The sequence below is a fragment of the Littorina saxatilis genome, linkage group LG13 (assembly GCF_037325665.1).
Source record: "Littorina saxatilis isolate snail1 linkage group LG13, US_GU_Lsax_2.0, whole genome shotgun sequence".
Classification (NCBI taxonomy): Eukaryota; Metazoa; Mollusca; class Gastropoda; order Littorinimorpha; family Littorinidae; genus Littorina; species Littorina saxatilis.
Window position 1 is genome coordinate 29890381 of NC_090257.1, and position 23773 is coordinate 29914153.

Consider the following 23773-nt stretch of genomic DNA (forward strand, 5'->3'; position numbering starts at 1 on the left):
GGAAAAACAATTAGGACTATTTCATTTCAAGGAGCCACTGTATCACTCGGGGATCAACTGTGGCCGGAAAAGTACAAACAAATGTTCGTAGGTAATAATGTACTGTGAACGCGGCCATATCATTTAGCACATTCACTGTTCGTTGCAGACTTACCCCTGGCAGCTGCGCAAGATGGCTCCTTCTACGTCACACTGAGTGACGCAGTTCGAGATGACGTCACACAGGACTGGACACTGCAGCTACATTGTGGTCAATTCGTGGACCTTGGTCAACCCCCTGTTCAAGATGTCGCCTGGAAGGTATGTGTGTGTGTGTGTGTGTGTGTGTGTGTGTGTGTATGTGCGTTTGTGTGTGTATGTATGTATGTATGTATGTATGTATGTATGTATGTATGTATGTGTGTGTGTGTGTGTATGTGCGTGTGTGACCTGTCTGTCTGTATGTTTGTATTACTATATCATGTTTTTGTCTGTCACAATCACAAACTCAGTTGTATTACAACTGAAGCATTTAGTTTTGACAGTGGACACACGTACAGCACGACCTCAATCGACAGAACGTCAACTTTATCTCTGTGAGGACAGTGCATGCTTTCAATTTTCTATTTCACCACTTGCTTCTGCATTGTCGTTCCTTACTTGTTGTCTACTTCATATTATCATTAATTTTCTCTCAATTCTCTAGATGTTGAATATTGATTGTCTAACAGACGCCATCAGGTGAGGTGAGAAACAGCAGCTACCAGGACAATGGCACGTTCGTCCTGTCTGTGCCCAGCCCTGTCCAGGGAGGTAACTATTCCTGTCGTCTGCCCCCCTCCGCCCCCGCTGTCCGCTGTCTGACTGCTACCTCCCCGCTGAACGCTGCAGCCCAGCTCTACGTGGACGACAAGGACGCCATTTTGTTGTTCTGTGAGGCCCGCCAGAGGGAGCTAGAGCAGGAGAAAAAGGACCAGGCGAACCTTCTTGAACACCAGGTGATGCAGATCTCGCAACAGAATGAAACCATAGAAGACGTGATGCTAGTGAACAAAGACCAGTCGATGCAGATCTCGCAACAGAATGGAACCATAGAAGACATGATGCAAGTGAACAAGGACCAGACGATGCAGATCTCGCAACAGAATGGAACCATACAAGACATGATGCAAGTGAACAAGGACCAGGCGAATCTTCTTCAACACAAGGAGAACCTTCTTAAACACCAGGCGATGCAGATCTCGCAACAGAATGGAACCATGGCAGAAATGAAAGCTAAACTTGTTGAGGTGATGCAAGCAAACAAGGACCAGGCGAATCTTCTTCAACACAAGGAGAACCTTCTTAAACACCAGACGATGCAGATCTCGAAACAGAATGGAACCATACAAGATGTGGTGCAAGCAAACAAGGACCAGGCGAATCTTCTTCAACACAAGGAGAACCTTCTTAAACACCAGGCGATGCAGATCTCGAAACAGAATGGAACCATGGCAGACATGAAAGCTAAACTTGTTGTGGTGATGCAAGCAAACAAGGACCAGGCGAATCTTCTTCAACACAAGGAGAACCTTCTTAAACACCAGGCGATGCAGATCTCGAAACAGAATGGAACCATAGAAGATATGGTGCAAGTGAACAAGGACCAGGCGAATCTTCTTCAACACAAGGAGAACCTTCTTAAACACCAGGCGATGCAGATCTCGAAACAGAATGGAACCATCCAAGACATGGTGCAAGTGAACAAGGACCAGGCGAATCTTCTTCAACACAAGGAGAACCTTCTTAAACACCAGGCGATGCAGATCTCGAAACAGAATGGAACCATGGCAGAAATGAAAGCTGAACTTGTTGAGGTGATGCAAGCAAACAAGGACCAGGCGAATCTTCTTCAACACCAGGCGATGCACATCTCGAAACAGAATGGAACCATAGAAGATATGGTGCAAGTGAACAAGGACCAGGCGAATCTTCTTCAACACCAGGCGATGCACATCTCGAAACAGAATGGAACCATGGCAGAAATGAAAGCTGAACTTGTTGAGGTGATGCAAGCAAACAAGGACCAGGCGAATCTTCTTCAACACCAGACGATGCAGATCTCGCAACAGAATGGAACCATCCAAGACATGGTGCAAGTGAACAAGGACCAGGCGAATCTTCTTCGACACCAGACGATGCAGATCTCGCAACAGAATGGAACCATCCAAGACATGGTGCAAGTGAACAAGGACCAGGCGAATCTTCTTCAACACCAGGCGATGCAGATCTCGCAACAGAATGGAACCATACAAGACATGGTGCAAGTGAACAAGAACCAGGCGAATCTTCTTCAACACCAGGCGATGCACATCTCGAAACAGAATGGAACCAAGGCAGAAATGAAAGCTGAACTTGTTGAGGTGATGCAAGCAAACAAGGACCAGGCGAATCTTGTTCAACACCAGGCGATGCACATCTCGAAACAGATTGGAACCATTTCAGAAATGAAAGCTGAACATGTTGAGGTGATGCAAGCAAACAAGGACCAGGCGAATCTTCTTCAACACCAGAAGGGAATCATAGGAGAGCTGAAAGCTGGCCTTCTCAATCTGACCACACAGTTATCTACACTGACTAAGACTGTCAAGGTCCCATTGACAGAAAGTGAGTGCACAATACGAAAGAGATTTAACACGAAGTAAGATACCATTATTGATTTAAAAGATTTGATGTTCTAGTAGAATTGTTGTCTTTTTGGCTTTCTTTTGCCTCCTGAGTTTTGTTTAAAAGATTAAATGAGAGGGCCTTGTCCATTTTCTTCACAACGCTATTTGGCACGGTCTCGTTGCTCAAGCAGATACAAAGATTTGGATTGAAATAGTTTCAAAATTACCATCGATTTAATTGGTTAGTATGTTTGTCTGCTTGTCGGCGGCGAACCTGGCTGCGTGGTTTCCCATCACAGAAGGTGAATCGGGCACTTCTTCTTCTTCTTCTTCTTCTTCTTCTTCTTGTCTTTTTGTGCGGTCGGGGGATGCGATCCCCTCGGTTCGTTGAATGGTTATATTATTGTCATTGAACAGTGACATTTTTTTTCTACGTTCAGGAGATCCCGCGTACGTTTGTTTCGTGGAATGGTTACACTATCGTCACTGAACAGGGGTATTTTTTGTCTAATGTAATTTTCAGGAAATGATTCAAACTGTTTGGACTGGTTGAAACTCGATCCACAAAGCGCAATCCGCACAGTCTACATCTCAGGAGATCCAATCACTGTCTACTGTGATCAGACCACGGACAACGGAGGATGGATTGTATGTGTGTGTGTGTGTGTGTGTGTGTGTGTGTTCGTGTGTGTTGGTGTGTGTGTGTGTATGTGTGTGTGTGTGTGTGTGTGTGTGTGTGTGGGTGTGTGTTCGTGTGTGTTGGTGTGTGTGTGTGTATGTGTGTGTTGGTGTGTGTGTGTGTATGTGTGTGTGTGTGTGTGTGTGTGTGTGGGTGTGTGTGTGTGAATGGCAGTTGGGGTTGGGGATGGGGGTTTGGGTTGCGTTGGTACTTGCGTTTGTGGTGAGTGAGTATGCATGCATGAATAGCAAATTCAAATCGGTGGTTACATGCAAAGGAAACGTTGGCAGTATTTGTATTAATAATTTGTCTGTAGACATGCGAAGTACTCGTCATAAAAGTTTTAAAGCACGTCATAACAGTTTTAAAGCTATTACGTGATTTTATTTAACGTAGGGGAAGGGTTCCTAATATGGACCACGTTTTGTTTCACGCTGATAACTAGCTTGTTTTCTTGCGAAGAAGTTTCATTTTGTGTTTGGTAGTCCTTCTCTCTTAGGTTAACCGTTAGGCCTAATTAGAGTGAAATAGCTTTGATAGACATTCAGCAAAAATTAAATACAGAAAAAATCACAAAGGGTCCATATTAGGAGCCTGGGCGCCTAATATGGACCAGTAAAGCGGCCTTCACGAATCACTGTAAAAAGTCCCCTATACTTCAAAATAACATGATACAACTTAGTGTACAAGTCAGCCTAATCAAAATATGCTCTACATTTATCTGTTTAAGGTTGATGAGAGCATTATTTGAAGCACACCAGGAAACTAAAGAAGCTTATCAAAAACAGAGTGAAAATAAGTGAAATTATCAACTTCCAGTTCCACGAAAAGAAGACTTTTTGTTGCATGTTTTTTAAATCTCGAGGGCTAGTTATAGGCAGAGTGTTATCGGTTATTTCCAGCAGGCTTCTTAATGAATTAATGAAAATAGCCTTTAGATTTTATTTTCTTCGATTTGTTGAAGGTGGTCCATATTAGGGGACTCGCACATACTTTGAGATTTTGCTATTATTTTTTGTTTGCAGTAGAAACTCAGGGTCAACACTGCTAAAATGTAACAAATACGGTTTTAGCTGTCATACATAGCAATTTTTGTGTGATAAAAGCTTTGGCTGTGGACAGAAACAAGTCCGTTTTAGGTGGCAAATTTAGAGTGAACGCTGCCAAAAGTGAGAAAAAAAAGAAAAAGCCTAACGGTTTTCAGATTTGTGTTTTCGCAACTGTTTTGACATGTGCAAGTTATCCAGAGAGGGTGAATACAGCGAATAAAACGTTTTTGAGCGCTCTAGCGCCGTTAGTTTGTCAGAACAGAAGGTGGTCCATATTAGGAGCTGGTCCATATTAGGAGCCCTTACCCTAAGTATATACTCCAATGACGTGCTTTAAAACTTTGTTCGGAACATTACATCAGTATAAATATAAGATTTCTTATAGTCCTGTATGTTGCGCTCATTGCAATTCAGACTGCTTTCTCACTGGGGACAGCGAGCTGCCACAGTACGGCGCTACCCGTTTCTTTGTTTTCTTCTTTTTCCTTCATGCGTGTATTCACGTTTCTAAGTCCTAAGATTTTCGTTGTGAACTTGGTTTTTTATCGCGTGCGTGCGTGCACACGGGAGTTTTTCGACACCGAAGAGAGTTTGCACAAATTTGACTGCACAAATAAAGCCCTCGACGAACGTGGGGATCGAACCCAAACCAATAGCGACAACTGGTTTTGAAGCCAGCACCTCTACCGACTCAGCTCTTCCCTGTCCCATCTCAACAAGTACCTGTATTTTTCCACAAATGATTTGAAGTACGTCTGGTATGAAGGCAAACGATTCTTGAAGGTTTTAAAGAAATCAACCAAGTCATAAGTAATATTCAGCGCTTTTGGTCATGGTACCCCTCATCATTAACACAAAAAGTCTGGGTTTTGTCCGCTCATACGTTTGACACCTGCAGCAGTAGGAATTTCATAACACGGAAAATACGCAAGCTAGCTAAACGAAACATAGTGTTCTCGGTAGATCATTGATTTGACTTCCCCCTTCGTATGTAACAGTTGCCATGTAGTGTCTACTACGATTTTTCATCGATTTTTATTTGGCCGCTTCCGTTATTTTCATGTCGATTTTGGGGATACCTTTACTTGCGCGGCGGTCACGTGATCCATGTAAAAGAACTGTTTAATCTGAAGGGTTTTCCAGATAGTCAAGTCAAATCCTTTAAATGGCATATACAGTGTGAATGAAATGACGCAGGAATTAATGCTTCAATTGGGGTGAGAAATTTGTCGTAATAACGATTTTACTTGCACACAGGAGTTGAACGAGGGTCAAAGAGAAACAGTTCATGGGATACTCCTAACGAACTCGCAAATACGTGCACGCACTCCCATGCACGCACACCCATGCACGCACACCCATGCAACACACCTATACACACACACCCATGCACGCAAGCGTCAACTCACTAATACCGCTCTTTGTTTGCAGGTCTTCCAGAGAAGACAAGACACCTCTGTGGACTTCTACCGGGATTGGACGGAATATCGCTATGGGTTTGGTGACCCGGAGGGCAACTTCTGGCTAGGTTCGTTATTTGTTATCTTTAAAAGTGGTTTTTATGTGTGTGTGTGTGTGTGTGTGTGTGTGTGTGTGTGTGTGTGTGTGTGTGTTTGTGTATGGTGTGTGTGTGTGTGGGTGTGCAGGGCCGGACTACCGGGGGGTTATGGGGGTTGCGCAACCCCCCCCCCCTAGCCTAAACATGTACCTCACTTATTTAAAACATTTTTTATCATTGTTTATTTTATGCCGTTTCATGCAAGGAGCGACCATTTTCCTATCTCAGAATATGACCTACCCATCAGCTTGGACCACCACTGGCAACCCCCCCCCCCTCCTCTTCGCCTAGTCCGGCCCTGGTGTGTGTGTCTGTGTGTCTGTGTGTGTATGGTGTGTATGTGTATGGTGTGTGTGTGTGAGGTGTGTATGGTGTGTATGTGTGTGTGTATATGTGTGTGTGTGTGTGTGGGGGGGGGGGGGGATATGATGACAAAAGGCACTGAAACGCCTGCATCGATTTATGCGGGAATTGCACTCGGTGTCACTCAAGTCGTTTCACAGGGTATTGTTTCTTTCACTTTGTGTATTCGGACGCCGAATGATCAAAACAATAGATTTGGCTAATACTATTTTTTTTCCCTGTGATATTTTGAGAGTGTGTTGAAACAAGTGGGACAAATTTGATGAATCAATCCGACAGACTTTATGATTCAAAATGTTGAATATGATGACATGCCAACAATCAGATAAACGAGGGTTGGGTAATTGAATGTGGTATCCGTCCAATCAATTACAATCACAGGACCTATTTTGAAAGAGGTATTAATCCCTGGTAAACGTTCGTTGTGATGATGTGTCTTTATATGAACTATTGTAACGCGCGCGCGCGCGCGCGCGTGTGTGTGTGTGTGTGTGTGTGTGTGTGTGTGTGTGTGTTTTCCCGGTGCAGGACTGGACAAGCTGCACAAGCTGACCACCTCACAGAGGTACGAGTTGCGTGTCGACTTGCGCAAGTGGGACGGAACCAAAGGGAATGCGACATACAGCGGCTTTCACGTGGACGACGTTTCTCACAACTTTACTCTGCGCTATGACAACTTCACTGGAGGAAACGCTGGTACGTGCCTGACAATGGGACGACTCAATACACAAAACACGGGGCATTTGAGAAGCAAACAGTGTGTGTGACCCTCAATCATATCTCTTTCTATCCGTCTCTTTAATGTCTCTGTTTGTCTTTGTCTGTCTGTTTGGGTGTCTCCCTGTGTCATTCTGTGTGTGTGTATGTCTGTGTATGTATGTATGAGTGTGTGTGTGTGTGTGTGTGTGTGTGTGTGTTTGTGTGTGTGTGTTTTCTACAATGGACAAAATCTTGCATCTTTAATGTTGGTTATTGTCTTACATATGTCTGTGTTTGGGTTGACTTAAGTGTTGTTTGTGGCGGTGTCATAATGGAGTTAACATAGTAACAATCACAATAAGTAAGAGGAAAAGCAAATTGTAAGCGTGCTAAAGTTTTCTTCGTAACAGTTCTCTTTTCATACAAGTGGTGTTTAGTGTAACAATGTAAGTTCCCCCTTTACCCCGGTGCCGTTCTCCTTTTAGCGAAACGAAAGAAAGAGGAGGCGGTGAGGGAAGCCAGAAAAGAAGTACATATGATACACTATTCTACGTTTCGTATTTGTTTCTCTTTGTCAAACATTATTATAATATCAGTGGGAGTTCCGTATCTATATTTGCTTATGCACATCTTTCCTATCAAAATCAAGTGATTTATATATTTGCATTTTATTGAGTCAGCACCATTAATATAACCACACAAAATATGTTCTACTCCAAAGACTATTCTTATTTTATATTTCTCATAAATAATTTGTTCAACGTATCTCCATAGCACTTTTATTTTCTTACAATTAACAAAAAAATGTTCAACGTAATCTATTTCGGTTGGACAGAAAGGGCATCTCTATTTTCCAGTGCAGCTCTCTTAATCTGGATTCTTGGGTTACATTTTTGGCCAGGTTCCAATGTGACTGGTCGACATTAATGCCAAACATATCACGCCAGAAGTTGATAGATCTCGGGGTAATGTACTTTTCTTCAACAATGTATTCACGGAATTGCCTGGCACTTTTAATACTCGTTTTTATTGAAAAGAAGATTGTTTTGTCTATTCAATACAGGTTGGTTAGGATCATAATTGCTTTTCTTAATATATTCAGATACTGCTGATCGAACTACAATATATTCCAAGTAGAGGCCAGGTGAAGCGTAAACACTTGCTTGGATAGCGGGATAGGACTTGATACCGTGATTACCTAACATGTCTCCTACATACGTAATGCCTGACCGGGCCCTGTTCTCATAATACAGAACGTTATTTTGATAACTTATATGGATTGTTCCATAAGCAGTTGTCTTGCACGCAATCGTTCTGAGAAATTGTATTATGTTCTAACCATGTTCGAGCAACAGCTGTCCAAAATATCGATTTTATTCTTCCAATTCCCTTAAACTTAGACGGTCGAATAGCTGTAGTAAAGCAGGCAAAGCCACAACCGAACCCTTCAAAATATTTGTTTGGGATCCATGTCCATTTGCATGAAAGGTTGCCAGATGAGAGTTTGCTTAACCATTGACATAAGAAGGAGTTTTGCATCGTTTTGACGTCTATCATATCAATACCACCCTTTTCGGTACTGCTATTTAAAACAACTCTTTTTACTTTTTCAAAAGCTTTTTTATTACAGTCTTTTTTCCTCCACAAAAAACGATATAATATTGTGTTTATTTCCTGCAGCACTTTGTCAGGGATACAAATAGATTGCATTAAATAAACTAACTGCGAGAGCAGAAAAGTTTTGATAATGCAAATTTTTCCAGGAATGCCCAGGTTCCTTTTTTCCCAAGTAAAGATGCTTTGCTTAATTTTATCAATTTTACTTGACCAGTTTAGTTCAATTTCGGATGCGCTTTTCTCGCTGTTAAAGTTTACTCCTAATATTTTAATCTGCCGAACACATTTTACCTCAAAATTAAAATTGATATTTTTACTTGATTCAATTCCCATTGCTTCAGACTTTAGCTTATTCAAGCACAAGCCTGACACCTCCCAAAATACGTCTATAATCTGTAGAACCATTGTAACGTCATCCGCGTCTCTCAAAAACAAAGTGATATCATCGGCGTATAATAGAATTTTTAAAATATTTCCACAAGTTACATTAGGGCCTTTTACTTCATTGCTCTGCCTAAATCGTATAGCCAGAAATTTCAGACCAATAATAAATGCCATCGGTGAGAACGGACATCCTTGTCTAATGCCACAAATGCCGTATAGTTGTGTTCTTTTATTCTACGTCGCCCGTCTTCGCAGCAGCAGAAAACAACTCGTCAAATTGAGTTCGAGGATTTATTTAGCATTCCATACATACAACTGCACATCGTAGCAGAACTCAAAGTAGAAGCTTTTAATATACAAATCGCGCTGGCCTATATAGTAAATACTCAATCTCGAGAATATTCCAGACCGAACATGATACATGATAAAATTAGATGAACTGCCCATGGACTAGAATAGTGACGTTCTCAGTGACGTACATCAAAAGCGCCGACGCACTTAATCCGAGCGAACGCCACGAACCCACGACTCAAAACAACGTGGTAAACAACTTGTTTTGACAGGACTAGAAAGTTCACCTGCATTCTCGTCCAAACATAAATATTGTGTTTACAAAATATAATATCGGTACTTTCCCACAAAGTACAAACAAGTCAACTACATGCAACACACAAAACCGAACCAAAGTTCAGCAACGGCAGCGTTTCCTAACACTTACACACACACACACACACACAGACACACACACACAACCACAACCACACACACACACAAAGACACACAGACACACACCAAACCAACCAAACAAACAAAACACACACCCACTCACCCACGCACGCACACACGCCTCCACCCACACCCACACGCACACACGCACACACTGACCACCCTGACTGTCCATCCCCAGGTGACAGCCTGTACTATCAACGTGATCGTGAGTTCAGCACCAAGGACAGAGACCACGACCCGTGGTTAAAGCCAAACTGTGCACAACGTTACCACGGCGCCTGGTGGTACCAGTACTGCCACCGCTCCAACCTGAACGGTGACTACAAGACCAACAGCAGTGCTCCTAACTTTGACGGGGTGAGCTGGATAACCTTTGGAGGCAGTAACGCCTACTCCATGAAGTTCACAGAGATGAAGATCAGGCCTATCATGTAGAGCGACACTGGGAGCAATCTACTTTTGCGGCAAAATTGGTCACTAATGGAAACATGTTGTTTTTATTGTTTCATTCTTTTATAATTGATGTGTACGTGTGTGTGTGCCTTTTGCCTTTTGTTTATCTTTATCTCACTTGTTTCTCTCTTTTGTCCTGTTTATAACATGCAGATTAATAGGGGGTCTACTCACCCACCCCCACACTCCACAATTTTCTAATCGTAAAGAGAATAAATATAATCTTTTTTGTCTAAAATCAGTTTGTCTCATGGACGGGCGCATTGGCGTGGTGGTAAGACGTCGGCCTCCTAATCGGGAGGTCGTGAGTTCGAATCCCGGTCGCTGCCGCCTGGTGGGTTAAGAGTGGAGATTTTTCCGATCTCCCAGGTCAACTTATGTGCAGACCTGTTAGTGACCTAATCCCCTTCGTGTGTGCACGCACAAGACCAAGTACGCACGGAAAAGATCCTGTAATCCATGTCAGAGTTCGGTGGGTTATGGAAACACGAAAATACCCAGCATGCCTACTCAACAAAAGCGGAGTGAGCTGACTATGCTCTCAGAGTATAGTGTGGGGAACCCAAATGGGCAAACGAGCTCACACGTAACCAGACAATTTTGGAACGCTGAAGAAGAAGAAGAAGTAGTTTGTCTCATGGACTGCAATACTTGTAGATTAATCATTCCACTCACACTAACACTACTTTATCATTATGTTTGATCTGCCGACTGTTTCTTTCATATATCGCATGGACGCATGGACTGCAGTACTTGTAGATTAACCATACCACTCACACTAACACTCCTTTATCATTATGTTAGATCTGCCGTCTGTTTCTTTCAGATATCGCTCGTACCAGGTGCAATATGCATAATTTTGTCATAATTACAACAGCGCTTTGTGTTGTCGCTGTCTTATGTTTAAGCAGTTCACGTGTACAATGTCGGGTTGTTATGGTTTGCAAATGTAACAAGTTTAATGTTTGGTTTGGTTTCTAATGTTTGGCAATTAAAAATTTCCTAGTTTGGAAAAAGCAGTAATGGCTATATGAAAAACTGTGTATTTGTAAGAATTTTGCTGTTCAAGAAACGTGCTTGCGCGCGCACACACACGTGTGTGTGTGTGTGTGTGTGTGTGTGTGTGTACGTGTGTGTGTGTGTGTGTATGTGTGTGTGCGTGTGTGTGTGTTTGTGTGTGTGTGTGTGCTTGTGTGTGTGTGTGTTTGTTTGTTTGTCTGTCTGTGAAGTGATGTCTTATAATGGACTTGGAATGCTGCAAGCTGTAAGCTCTTAGTACTTTTGAAAATTATCTGAAGCTGCATTTGCAAACAAACAAACAAACTGCATTAAAAAAAACACCACACACAAAACAGCCATGCAAAGGCACAAATCCTAAAACAACCCCCCAAAATAGACAGACAGACAGGTCAATTTAACAAACAGAAAAGCAGGCACGCAGACAGACAGAGACAGGCAGACAGACAGACCAATACTTTTATCGAAAGAGACACAAACAAACCGACATGCATGCAGAAACAAATATAAACAAACAAAGCCGCCAGGCAACAACAAACACCCAAAAATATGATAAAAGCTCAAAACTAACAAACAAAGCCGCCAGGCAACAACAAACACCCAAAAATATGATAAAAGCTCAAAACTAACAAACAAAGCCGCCAGGCAACAACAAACACCCAAAAATATGATAAAAGCTCAAAACTAACAAACAAAGCCACCAGGCAACAACAAACACCCCAAAATATGATAAAATCTCAAAACTAACAAACAAAGCCGCCAGGCAACAACAACAAACACCCAAAAATATGATAAAAGCTCAAAACTAACAAACAAAGCCGCCAGGCAACAACAACAAACACCCAAAAATATGATAAAAGCTCAAAACTAACAAACAAAGCCGCCAGGCAACAACAACAAACACCCAAAAATATGATAAAAGCTCAAAACTAACAAACAAAGCCGCCAGGCAACAACAAACACCCAAAAATATGATAAAAGTTCAAAACTAACAAACAAAGCCGCCAGGCAACAACAAACACCCAAAAATATGATAAAAGCTCAAAACTAACAAACAAAGCCGCCAGGCAACAACAAACACCCAAAAATATGATAAAAGCTCAAAACCAGAACAACCCCACAGACAAGCAGGCTAGCAGACAGACAGGCAGGCTAGCAGACAGACAGGCAGGCTAGCAGACAGACAAGCAGCTAGCAGACAGACAGGCAGGCTAGCAGACAGACAAGCAGGCTAGCAGACAGACAGGCAGGCTAGCAGACAGACAAGCAGCTAGCAGACAGACAGGCAGGCTAGCAGACAGACAGGCAGGCTAGCAGACAGACAAGCAGGCTAGCAGACAGACAGGCAGGCTAGCAGACAGACAGGCAGGCTAGCAGACAGACAGACAGGCAGGCTAGCAGACAGACAGGCAGGCTAGCAGACAGACAGGCAGGCTAGCAGACAGACAGGCAGGCTAGCAGACAGACAGACAGGCAGGCTATCAGACAGACAGGCAGGCTAGCAGTCAGACAAGCAGCTAGCAGACAGACAGGCAGGCTAGCAGACAGACAAGCAGGCTAGCAGACAGACACGCAGGCTAGCAGACAGACAGGCAGGCTAGCAGACAGACAGACAGGCAGGCTAGCAGACAGACAGGCAGGCTAGCAGACAGACAGGCAGGCTAGCAGACAGACAGGCAGGCTAGCAGACAGACAGACAGGCAGGCTAGCAGACAGACAGGCAGGCTAGCAGACAGACAAGCAGGCTAGCAGACAGACAGGCAGGCTAGCAGACAGACAAGCAGCTAGCAGACAGACAGGCAGGCTAGCTGACAGACAGGCAGGCTAGCAGACAGACAGACAGGCAGGCTAGCAGACAAGCAGGCAGGCTAGCAGACAGACAGGCAGGCTAGCAGACAGACAGGCAGGCTAGCAGACAGACAGGCAGACTAGCAGACAGACAGGCAGACTAGCAGACAGACAGGCAGGCTAGCAGACAGACACGCAGGCTAGCAGACAGACAGGCAGGCTAGCAGACAGACAGACAGGCAGGCTTGCAGACAGACACGCTGTTCAAGAGAAAGAAACATAAGCAAGAACAATCTAACAAACAAAACACACACAGACAAACAAACAAACCAGCAACAAGAAACAAAGAAACTAGCTAACACACAGACAAATCAATCGGACCAAAAGACGGACAGAACAACGTATCTATTGTACAAACAAACAATTTCAGAGAAAGACACCCTGTTTGCCAGACGCTAGATCATATACACGACCCGCAAGCCACGGTGAGAGTTAAAACAGGTAAAAGCAATCTAAGAGGTGTTAGAACTGACACAGAAAAAGTAATACAGTGAAACCTGTGCTGTCAGACCTCTGAACATTTAACAACAAGAGTTCCTATAATTGAGTGAGTAAACAAATAGAAGGCCCGAGTTTAAATATTTTTGTGAAGAGAAAGTATTGGGAAATAAGATCGTGAAACAGAGGGGGTCTCACAACGAAGCTTTTTACATATTTGCATATAATGTTGAACATATTTGTATGGATATAGGCAGACGAAAAGACAGACGGCAAGGAAGTCCGTCACGAGCTTTGATGATTCTTAACAATTCTACATTTCCTTCTCCTCTTCTCCGCCTCCTTCTTCTTTCTTTCTGTCTCTCTGTCTTTCGGTCTGTCTGTCTGTCTTTTTACATTTAGTCAAGTTTTGACTAAATCTTTTTAACATAGAGGGGGAATCGAGACGAGGGTCGTGGTGTATGTGTGTGTGTGTGTGTGTGTGTGTGTGTGTGTGTGTGTGTGTGTGTGTGTGTGTCTGTGTCTGTGTGTGTCTGTCTGTGTGTGTGTGTAGAGCGATTCAGACTAAACTACTGGACCGATCTTTATGAAATTTGACATGAGAGTTCCTGGGAATGATATCCCCGGACGTTTTTTTCTTTTTTTCGATAAATGTCTTTGATGACGTCATATCCGGCTTTTTGTAAAAGTTGAGGCGGCACTGTCACACCCTCATTTTTTAATCAAATTGATTGAAATTTTGGCCAAGCAATCTTCGACGAAGGCCGGATTTCGGTATTGCATTTCAGTTTGGTGGCTTAAAAACTAATGAGTGAGTTTGGTCATTAAAAATCTGAAAATTGTAAAAAAAATGAAAATTATAAAACGATCCAAATTTACGTTCATCTTATTCTTCATCATTTTCTGATTCCAAAAACATATAAATATGTTATATTTGGATTAAAAACAAGCTCTGAAAATTAAAAATATAAAAATTATGATTAAAATTAAGTTTCCGAAATCGTTTCAAAAACTATTTCATCTTATTCCTTGTCGGTTCCTGATTCCAAAAACATATAGATATGATATGTTTGGATTAAAAACACGCTCAGAAAGTTAAAACGAAGAAAGGTACAGTAAAGCGTGCTATGAAGCACAGCGCAACCGCTGCCGCGCCAAACAGGCTCGTCACTTTCACTGCCTTTTGCACTAGCGGCGGACTACGTTCAGTTTCATTCTGTGAGTTCCACAGCTTGACTAAATGTAGTAATTTCGCCTTACGCGACTTGTTTTTTCTTCCCCAGAAACACACAGACAGAGAGCGACAAAGAGTTAATGACAGACAGTCAGATGGTGACAGAGAACCAGACACACAGAAGACAGAGACAGACGTATGGGACAAAGAGAGGCAGAGGCAGAAACAGACAGAGAGGCGTATACACAACTAAGAGTGAGATAGGAACGGAAAGAGAGAGAGAGAGAGAGAGAGAGAGAGAGAGAGACAGAGAGAGAGACAGACAGACAGACAGAGACAGAGAGATAGACAGACAGACAGACAGACACAGAGAGACAGAGACAGACAGACAGACAGACAGATAGAGACAGACAGAGACAGATCGACAGACATACAGGGAACACAGACATACAGGGAAAACAGACAGACAGACAGACAGACAGACAGACAGACAGAAAGACAAACAGACAGAAAAACAGAGACAGAAACTGAGAAACAAAGATTGACAGTCATAGAGAGATAGAGACAATCGAGACAGATAAAAAGAGAACATTTCGAAGAGAGAGAGAGAGAGAGAGAGAGAGAGAGAGAGAGAGAGAGAGAGAGAGAGAGAGGGAGAGAGAGAGAGAGAGATTTGATTTGATTTGACGATTTAATGAACAAAGGCCGTCGGCCCATTTCATGGGGATTACAAAGAACATGGCAACAATAATGGCAAGAACAACGAAAACATAATTCGCAGGAGATAATACATTACTCCTGTCAACAAACTTACACATGTTAGCAAATATAATAATATATATCTCTCTCTCTCTCTCTTCCCTCTCTCTCTCTCTCTCTCTCTATCTCTCTCTCTCTCTCTCTCTCTCTCCCTCTCTCTCTTTCTCTCCCTCTCCCTCTCCCTCCCCGACTCTATCCCTCACATTCTCTTTTTCAATACACCTTCCTCACACCGTCTCTGGTACACACATACACACATACACACACACACACATACACACATACACACATACACACACATACACACATACACACATACACACACACACATACACACATACACACATACACACATACACACATACACACATATACACACACACATACACACATACACACATACACACACACACATACACACACATACACACATACACACATACACATATACACACACACACACACATACACACATACACACACAATACACACGGCTCGCTCCTCAACTCACTCGCTCATTCACTGTAGCTATGACCCACACGCACTATTGCTTCTCATTACATCTTCACAGCAATCATGTTCCACATATAAAACATTTTAACTTACAATACTTGATTATGCATACATCAAAACATTGATTAAGGAATCTATTTTCTCAACGACAGCTTTCACAAGATTGTCCACGCAACTCAAATGCCTTGAAAATAAACCATGCCATTTTCCTAATTACACTTTGGACTTTGCATGAAACCAGTTTACGAAACAGGCAACGCTGCAAATGGTTGTCAACATTTTTCAACATTTCTGGTCTTAAAGGACCATAACAGGCTGTTTTTGGTGTCAAAACGCGTTCATTTGCGTTTTGGCGTGACTTAGGTTAACCAGACATATGCATGCCGTAGGAAATTGTTTTCTCACCTTCCCTCACAGTGTTTAGGCCAAAAAAAAAATAGGTGTGGTTACGGTAACATAGCCAAAAAAATAGGGTAGGTAGGTAGGCAATCACTTTTTTTTTTTTTAAACTTTTTTTTTCTAATGTGTACAAATTAAACCTACCGTACTTTCCGGGTGACAAGGCGCTTTGTTATCTAAGAGGCACCCCCTTCTTTAAAAAAAACCATTGTAATCCAGTCACCCATTGGACGCAGGGGGCCAATAGGGCGCACCAAAATGACCCAGTTTTTGCCATGAGAGGTGGTTCCCCTGTCATATCTGAGAGAGGAAACACTTCCTGCTTCGGGGTCAGTGACCGGTCAGTGACCAAAGGCATTGTGATAGCTGGGTGGCCTTGTTAAAAGACACGACCTTCTTCCCAGGGGTCAATGACCCAGTTTTTGCCATGAGAGGTGGTTCCCCTGTCATATCTGAGAGAGGAAACACTTCCTGCATCGGGGTCAGTGACCGGTCAGTGACCGAATTTAACAGAGTGGAAATCTGTGTGTGCGGCCAGATCAAAGGCAGGGCAGTACCTAGTAGCTGAAACATGCATTATCACAAGTTGTTTGACTGGTACTCAAACGGTCTCTTTGATTTTTTTCGTATTTCCGCTTTGTTATACAAGACGCAGGGGTCGAACTCGAGGAAAAAAGTCGCGCCTTATGACCCGGAAAGTACGGTACTTGACAGGAAAATAAGTGTGCGACACGGGCGCTTTCGCTTTCATTGCGTTTTTTGCACTTTTTTTTTGTTTTTTTTTGACAAATGTAATAAAAAGTTATAGGATCGGCCCCTAAAAATAGGGTAGGTCGGGTTACCGTAACCACACCTATTTTTTTTTTAGGCCTTAGTTTATTTCGGAATCGTTTTGGGCCATAATCCGACGAATTTCGTGGCTGAAGCGAAGCGTTTTCGTGTTCCGATCTGGCGGCCATTGTATCTCGAACGGTCCGCGAGACTACGGAAGAGGTGAAATCTGGGTCAAATTCCGATGACGTCACATACAGAGACAATGACAGTTCTAAGCAACTTCAGCTGCTGAACCATACAGTTTTGAGCCGCCAGCATCTCTAAATCTAAATAATAAATTGACAGCTTGTTACACAAACATTCTTAAATCATAAAAGAATTCTTTTTTCATCAAGACAAGATCAGTACAATTCGAAGTTTTGAAAGTTTGAAAAAAGATAGCCCGGAAGCAGGGTCACACAAGGTCGTGGTTCTCTTAGCAGACGACGGTTTCGCCAGTTCCTCTGAACGATCAAAAGCCATCCCTAGAGTTCTTGTGAACCACAGCCGTTTGTTTCGTGCATATAGTCAGAGGTACATAATAACGTGCTATTGCAGATAAGCTCACAGCGAATTACAAACTGACGACAACATTGTGAAAAAGGGAAACTGGATCACACGGGTTCACGATGGCTCAGGGGTAAGATAAACCACGCAAAATTAAATTCTTTGAAAATTGCTCGCTCTTTCAGTCTTTGCGGAGGGCTCCTAGGATGTTCTCAAACGGTGAGTGTTTAAATGAAAGGGTGTTTGTACTGTGTGTAAACGCCTAACAGTATTTGTGATGGTTTACGGGAGGCTTACTGTGCCTTTAACAACAGCGCGTCACAAAATGTCACACGTCAAAAAGTACATGAAGTGACCCTTTTAGTCCCAGGAGTTAACTACTGTCTTCTCTCAGTTGTATGTTGCATGCTTGTAGAGTTATGAAACTGACCAGGATAATTAAGTAGCTGACATCTCCTTCATCATCAAGACCTGCTTTTTTCACCTACGACGCATCGCCTCCATCCGTCGCTACCTCACCCACGACGCCTGTGGCAAGCTGGTTGTCTCCCTCATCTTCAGTTGTCTGGACTACTGCAACTCCCTTCTGGCTGGCCTCCCCGCCTCATCCATTCATGGTCTACAACGAGTCCAGAGCGCTGCTGCCAGGCTGACGTTGAGGAAGACGAAGCGAGACCACATCACCCCCCTACTTCGCTCCTTGCACTGGCTCCCTGTCAACACCCGAATCTCCTACAAACTGTCCACTCTGGTCTACAAGTGTCTCAACGACTCTGCTCCCGAGTACCTTCAATCCTCCCTGGACCTGTACACCCAGCCCTCCGACCGTCCCCTTCGTTCTGCTGCTGACCCACTCCGCCTTCACATCCCTCGCTCGAAACTCGCATCTGCTGGTCAGCGTGCATTTCCCTCCGCGGGCCCCTCCGTCTGGAACTCCCTGCCGCTTGAGCTTCGCCAGAGCCCCTCTCTTGACGCGTTCAAGAGTAGGTTGAAGACTCAGTTCTTCCCGTAGCTGGCTGCGACTTTCATGTTCGACGTGTTGTGTTGTGCCCCAAAAGACATTCTTGTGCTGTGCTCTGTGAGAGGTGTTTTCTTTGTGTTTAATATTATTTTGTTTGGACCTAGCTATTGATGTGTACATTGTTGTTAAAAAGTTGTTTGTTGTATGTTTATCAGGGTTTGTTAGTGTGTGATAGGGTTCGTGTCCGTGTGTAGATGTTAGTTTCGTTGTTAGTCCTGTGTTGACAACTCTTCGACAAGCGCTTAGAACTGTACCCACGGAATACGCGCTATATAAGCTTCATATTGACTGATTGAGTTAGGTGAGAAGCTACATAATCTCAATCATGAATAACAACAAAGTCTGAGAGAAACGAAGGTACTATTTCGTATTTATTAAAACGGCCTGAGTTGCGTGAAAGATTGAACAACAAACCAAGATGAAGACTGTCTAAACGAGAGCGTCCAAGTTCATTGGTTTAAACAATGTTTTATTAAATCAAACATGGTACAATACAACGATAAACAATAGCTAGCGTCCATGTTCATTCGTTGGGGTAGACTGTAAATTAAGATTTAGGACTGCTTGACCTATTTTGGGGTCGGACTTTTGAATTTATTGGATGGAAACGTGATCGGTAATTATCATCTTATGGAAATAAAGAACCTGGTCATTTAACTTGTGTCAGTTGCTTTGAGTGTTTGAGCTTGGTGAGAAAGGGGCACTCTGTATTATTTGACCCCGTGGTCAGGGTGGAGTACATTTGGCACTCGGTTACATTTACACAGGCGAAAGATAAAATCGTGACACCGGCTGTCCCCCCCCCCCCCCCAAAAAAAAAAAAAAATGAAAAAAAATTCTGTCTGTGATTTTGTCTTCTTTTTTTTTACATTTAGTCAAGTTTTGACTAAATGTTTTAACGTAGAGGGGGAAATCGAGACGAGGGTGTGGTGTATGTGTGTGTGTGTGTGTGTGCGTGTGTGTGTGTAGAGCGATTGAGAGTAAACTACTGGACTGATCTTTATGAAATTTGACATGAGAGTTCCTGGGTATGACATCCCCCGAATTGTTTTCATTTTTTCGATAAATGTCTTTGATGACGCGACGTCATATCCGGCTTTTTGTAAAAGTTGAGTCGGCACTGTCACACCCTCATTTTTCAATCAAATGGAATGAAATTTTGGCCAAGCAATCTTCGACGAAGGCCGGATTTCGGTATTGCATTTCAGCTTAGTGGCTTAACAATTAATTAATTACTTTGGTCATTAAAAATCTGAAAATTGTAATTAAAATTATTTTTTTATAAAACGATCCAAATTTTATTATTTGTTATATTCGGATTAAAAACAAGCTCTGGAAATTAAAAATATAAAAATTATTATCAAAATCAAATTTCCGAAATCGATTTAAAAACACTTTCATCTTATTCCTTGTCGGTTCCTGATTCCAAAAACATATAGATATAATATGTTTGGATTAAAAACACGCTCAGAAAGTTAAAACGAAGAGAGGTACAGAAAAGCGTGCTATCCTTCTCAGCGCAACTACTACCCCGCTCTTCTTGTCAATTTCACTGCCTTTGTCACGAGCGGTGGACTGACGATGCTACGAGTATACGGTCTTGCTGAAAAATTGCATTGCGTTCAGTTTCATTCTGTGAGTTCGACAGCTTGACTAAATGTTGTATTTTCGCCCGCGACTTGTTCTGTCTGTAAAGCCGGGGGAAGAGTTAATTGTTTAGTTGTCACAGTATGCCTTCTAACCATACTATACGATGTCGGGAGCAGATATAAGGTACCAAATATATTAAACAACAAGTCGCGTAAGGCGAAAATACAACATTTAGTCAAGTAGCTGTCGAACTCACAGAATGAAACTGAACGCAATGCCATTTTTCAGCAAGACCGTATACTCGTAGCATCGTCAGTCGACCGCTCATAGCAAAGGCAGTGAAATTGACAAGAAGAGCGGGGTAGTAGTTGCGCTAAGAAGGATAGCACGCTTTTCTGTACCTCTCTTTGTTTTAACTTTCTGAGCGTGTTTTTAATCCAAACATATCATATCTATATGTTTTTGGAATCAGGAACCGACAAGGAATAAGATGAATGTGCTTTTAAATTGATTTCGACAATTTAATTTTGATAATAATTTTTATATATTTAATTTTCAGAGCTTGGTTTTAATCCAAATATAACATATTTATATGTTTTTGGAATCAGAAAATGATGGAGAATAAGATGAACGTAAATTTGGATCGTTTTACAAATTTTTATTTTTGTTTACAATTTTCCGATTTTTAATGACCAAAGTCATTAATTAATTTTTAAGCCACCAAGCTGAAATGCAATACCGAAGTCCGGGCTTCGTCGAAGATTACTTGACCAAAATTTCAACCAATTTGGTTGAAAAATGAGGGCGTGACAGTGCCGCCTCAACTTTCACGAAAAGCCGGATATGACGTCATCAAAGACATTTATCAAAAAAATGAAAAAAACGTTCGGGGATATCAATCCCAGGAACTCTCATGTCAAATTTCATAAAGATCGGTCCAGTAGTTTAGTCTGAATCGCTCTACACACACAGACAGACAGACAGACAGACACACACACACACACACACATACACCACGACCCTCGTCTCGATTCCCCCCTCTACGTTAAAATATTTAGTCAAAACTTGACTAAATATAAAAACAAGTCAGCGCCAAGGGTCAAGGTCGAGGCTTCTGAAAACGCTGAGTTGGGTCGCGGAGACCGAATAAACTGCCTGATGCATTATGCAAAGAAATTGGCCGACACGCCCAAACCTTTGCCCAGAGTCCGACCCGAGGCGGAACACTGCATTTCATCCCGTGGCCAGTTCTGCAATGTTAGCTGAACTCTGCTTGGAACTGGAAGGCTAATTTTATTAACAATAAAATGTATTGTACAAAAAAGATGAATTCAGAAAATAACTGCCAGATTTGTGTAAGAGTGACTAATCTTGCTTTTACTGAGGCAAGCTTTCTTCATGTGTTCCTTAATTATCCCCATGTTTCAGTCACACCCCTCGTTAGTGACTGACTCGCCTACAATGTCACGTGGGAAACTTAACTCATTTAAAGCATCTTAAAGTGCCTTTTGAATAGTTTACCAAGTAATATATTTTAACATCTTTGTAGACATATTACCCTGTCACTGTGACTTTGCCTTTTAGTCTCGCAGTCGCAGTACGACTGAGCGATGACTTTATCACGATAAGGGAGGCAATACTAAGTTTTACGCGACATGATGCCTGCACGATTTATGCCCCTTGCACTGCCAGTCTGGTTTTGGACTTTCTACAGTGAGTCAGACCCAGTGCTCACCACAACACAATCTCGGCCCGACGTCACCTTTGGTGGCGACACCGCTACCACAACCACCGTCAACAGCGACAACAGCAGAACTAACTCAGAACCTTGTGGCACGAACATCACACGGCAGAATGTAGCCAACGACATCATGAATCACACAGAACCTTGCAAGAACAGCAACACCCCACAGCAGAATTTGACCAACGAACCAGAACCCACATCAGAAGCAAAAAATGCAGCCAACAAAAATGCTAATTATTTCTGCATCTGTTGGCCGAATTACTTAATATTTGGGATACATTAATTTAAGCTTATGCATGACCCTTCAACAAAGTGGCAATTTTAAAGATAATATTATCTGACTTTAGTGAAATAAATACAAACATATTCCAAATTCGCGGATACGACGTGGCGCCAAAAGGCGAGACATCAAAAGCGGACACAAATTTTGATACTCAAGTTACGTCTTGGAAGTTTGCTTTTCTTTACCAAATATATATGCTTGTTGTAAACTTCACACCAGTAGAGGGAAAAGATAACTGATCATTGCACAGTTTGACATTACTTGATTGTATAATGTTGGTCAGTTATGATATAACAGATCATTCGAATAACCCCAAAAGGTAACCACCTGGAGGGCTTAAATTTGGTTAGTTCAAAACTCGTACTGTTGAGTCGATCCCCGAATCAGTTTGAAGACTTTTCTTGAAATTGCACAAAAGCCGGATCATTTGACCTACGAAAGTCGAAAGTGTGCCAATGTCTCATATCTTGTTGAACTTAACTATGTTGCCAGTTCTTGTTGCAACAGACGTCAGAACAGTTGATACCTACAACCGTGATTCTGTTTTCCATGAACTTGTGATCCATAAATAATGTAGCCAGAAGATACGCTGCCATTCGGGCTCTCTCAGCAACGTTTAATTTTACCAATAAAAATGGAACACATACAATAGAAACAAACTGATCTGAACTGCAAACACAGCAAAAGCGTAGAGTGAGATAAAGTAACGACAACAAATATTGTGCTATGGGAGATCTGAACCATCCTAGAGCGTGAACTACAGTATGTCTGCACTTATCTCAGCATCAGTAATCCTGCTTTATTTTATTTAAGTTGCAAGGTTCAGCGTGTGTGTGTGTGTGTGTGTGCGTGCGTGTGTGTGTGTGTGAAAGTGGGCTCTTGCACTGCTGTCACCCCCCCTCCCGCACTCCTCGCACCCCCTGTCGTCTTCTTGCGATCAGAGGAGCTTGAAACAGTCGTGCCGAATGTGTGCTAGCTATGTCTCAGATCTTATTGAACTCAACTTTGTTGCCAGTTCTTGCAACCGTTATTCTGCTTTCCATGAACCTATAAATAATCTAGCACGAAGACACGCCGGCATTCGGGCTCTCCGTGAGGGAACGGAGAAGAAGAAGAAGAAGAAGGTATCCTCCTCTACTCGGATGATCCTCTGACCATGGCGTCAGCTCGTTTCCGGATGATCGGTGTTGTGCTGTTTGTGGTGGCGTTAAGCGGTGAGTATCACAGTGGGCATGAATTGTACCGGAGTTGATCATTTGTTAATGAATATATTTGAGCACCCTATCCGTGTCTAATTGAATTTATTCTTATTCCTCTTACATTTTTGGGGACTTCATGTGCATGCAGGCTGCTTCAACGCATGTTTGTTTGGCCTTGTCTTTCTTTCGTTGTTTTGCTGTCTCATAAATTCCCTTGTAATATTCAGTCCAATAATATACATGTACCCGAATTATTTTTTGTTCGGGCTATTCTTCGGAGCTTTGTACAATTTTGTGACATGCATTTCTA

General features: G+C 42.5%; 2 protein-coding genes across 4 annotated transcripts in view; both read left to right on the plus strand.

Annotated features, from left to right (window-relative positions):
* LOC138945973 (uncharacterized) overlaps positions 1–23773 on the plus strand; it is a 61419-nt gene that overhangs the window by 11069 nt on the left and 26577 nt on the right. For 2 of the 3 annotated variants that reach the window (XM_070317504.1, XM_070317506.1), the window contains exon 4: positions 149–300. In XM_070317504.1, the coding sequence (XP_070173605.1) occupies positions 149–300 (152 nt within the window). Of the gene's footprint in view, positions 1–148; positions 301–23198; positions 23479–23773 lie in introns of those variants that run through there. The other variant, XM_070317505.1, reaches the window with a different exon arrangement.
* Positions 1380–11181, plus strand: LOC138945979 (fibrinogen C domain-containing protein 1-like). The gene is made up of 5 exons (XM_070317513.1): positions 1380–2625; positions 3151–3275; positions 5787–5883; positions 6805–6972; positions 9884–11181. The coding sequence occupies exons 1-5, from the start codon at positions 1443–1445 to the stop codon at positions 10138–10140; spliced, it is 1830 nt and encodes a 609-aa protein (XP_070173614.1). The 5' UTR covers positions 1380–1442; the 3' UTR covers positions 10141–11181.

What these genes read in the sequence shown, in the direction of transcription:
- LOC138945979 (XM_070317513.1), top strand. Translation starts at nt 1,443, where the DNA reads ATGCAGATCTCGAAACAGAATGGAACCATGGCAGACATGAAAGCTAAA. An exon ending in GGAGGGCAACTTCTGGCTAG is followed by an intron (nt 5,884 to 6,804) that starts GTTCGTTATTTG and finishes TTCCCGGTGCAG; the next exon opens with GACTGGACAAGCTGCACAAG. An exon ending in CTTCACTGGAGGAAACGCTG is followed by an intron (nt 6,973 to 9,883) that starts GTACGTGCCTGA and finishes GTCCATCCCCAG; the next exon opens with GTGACAGCCTGTACTATCAA.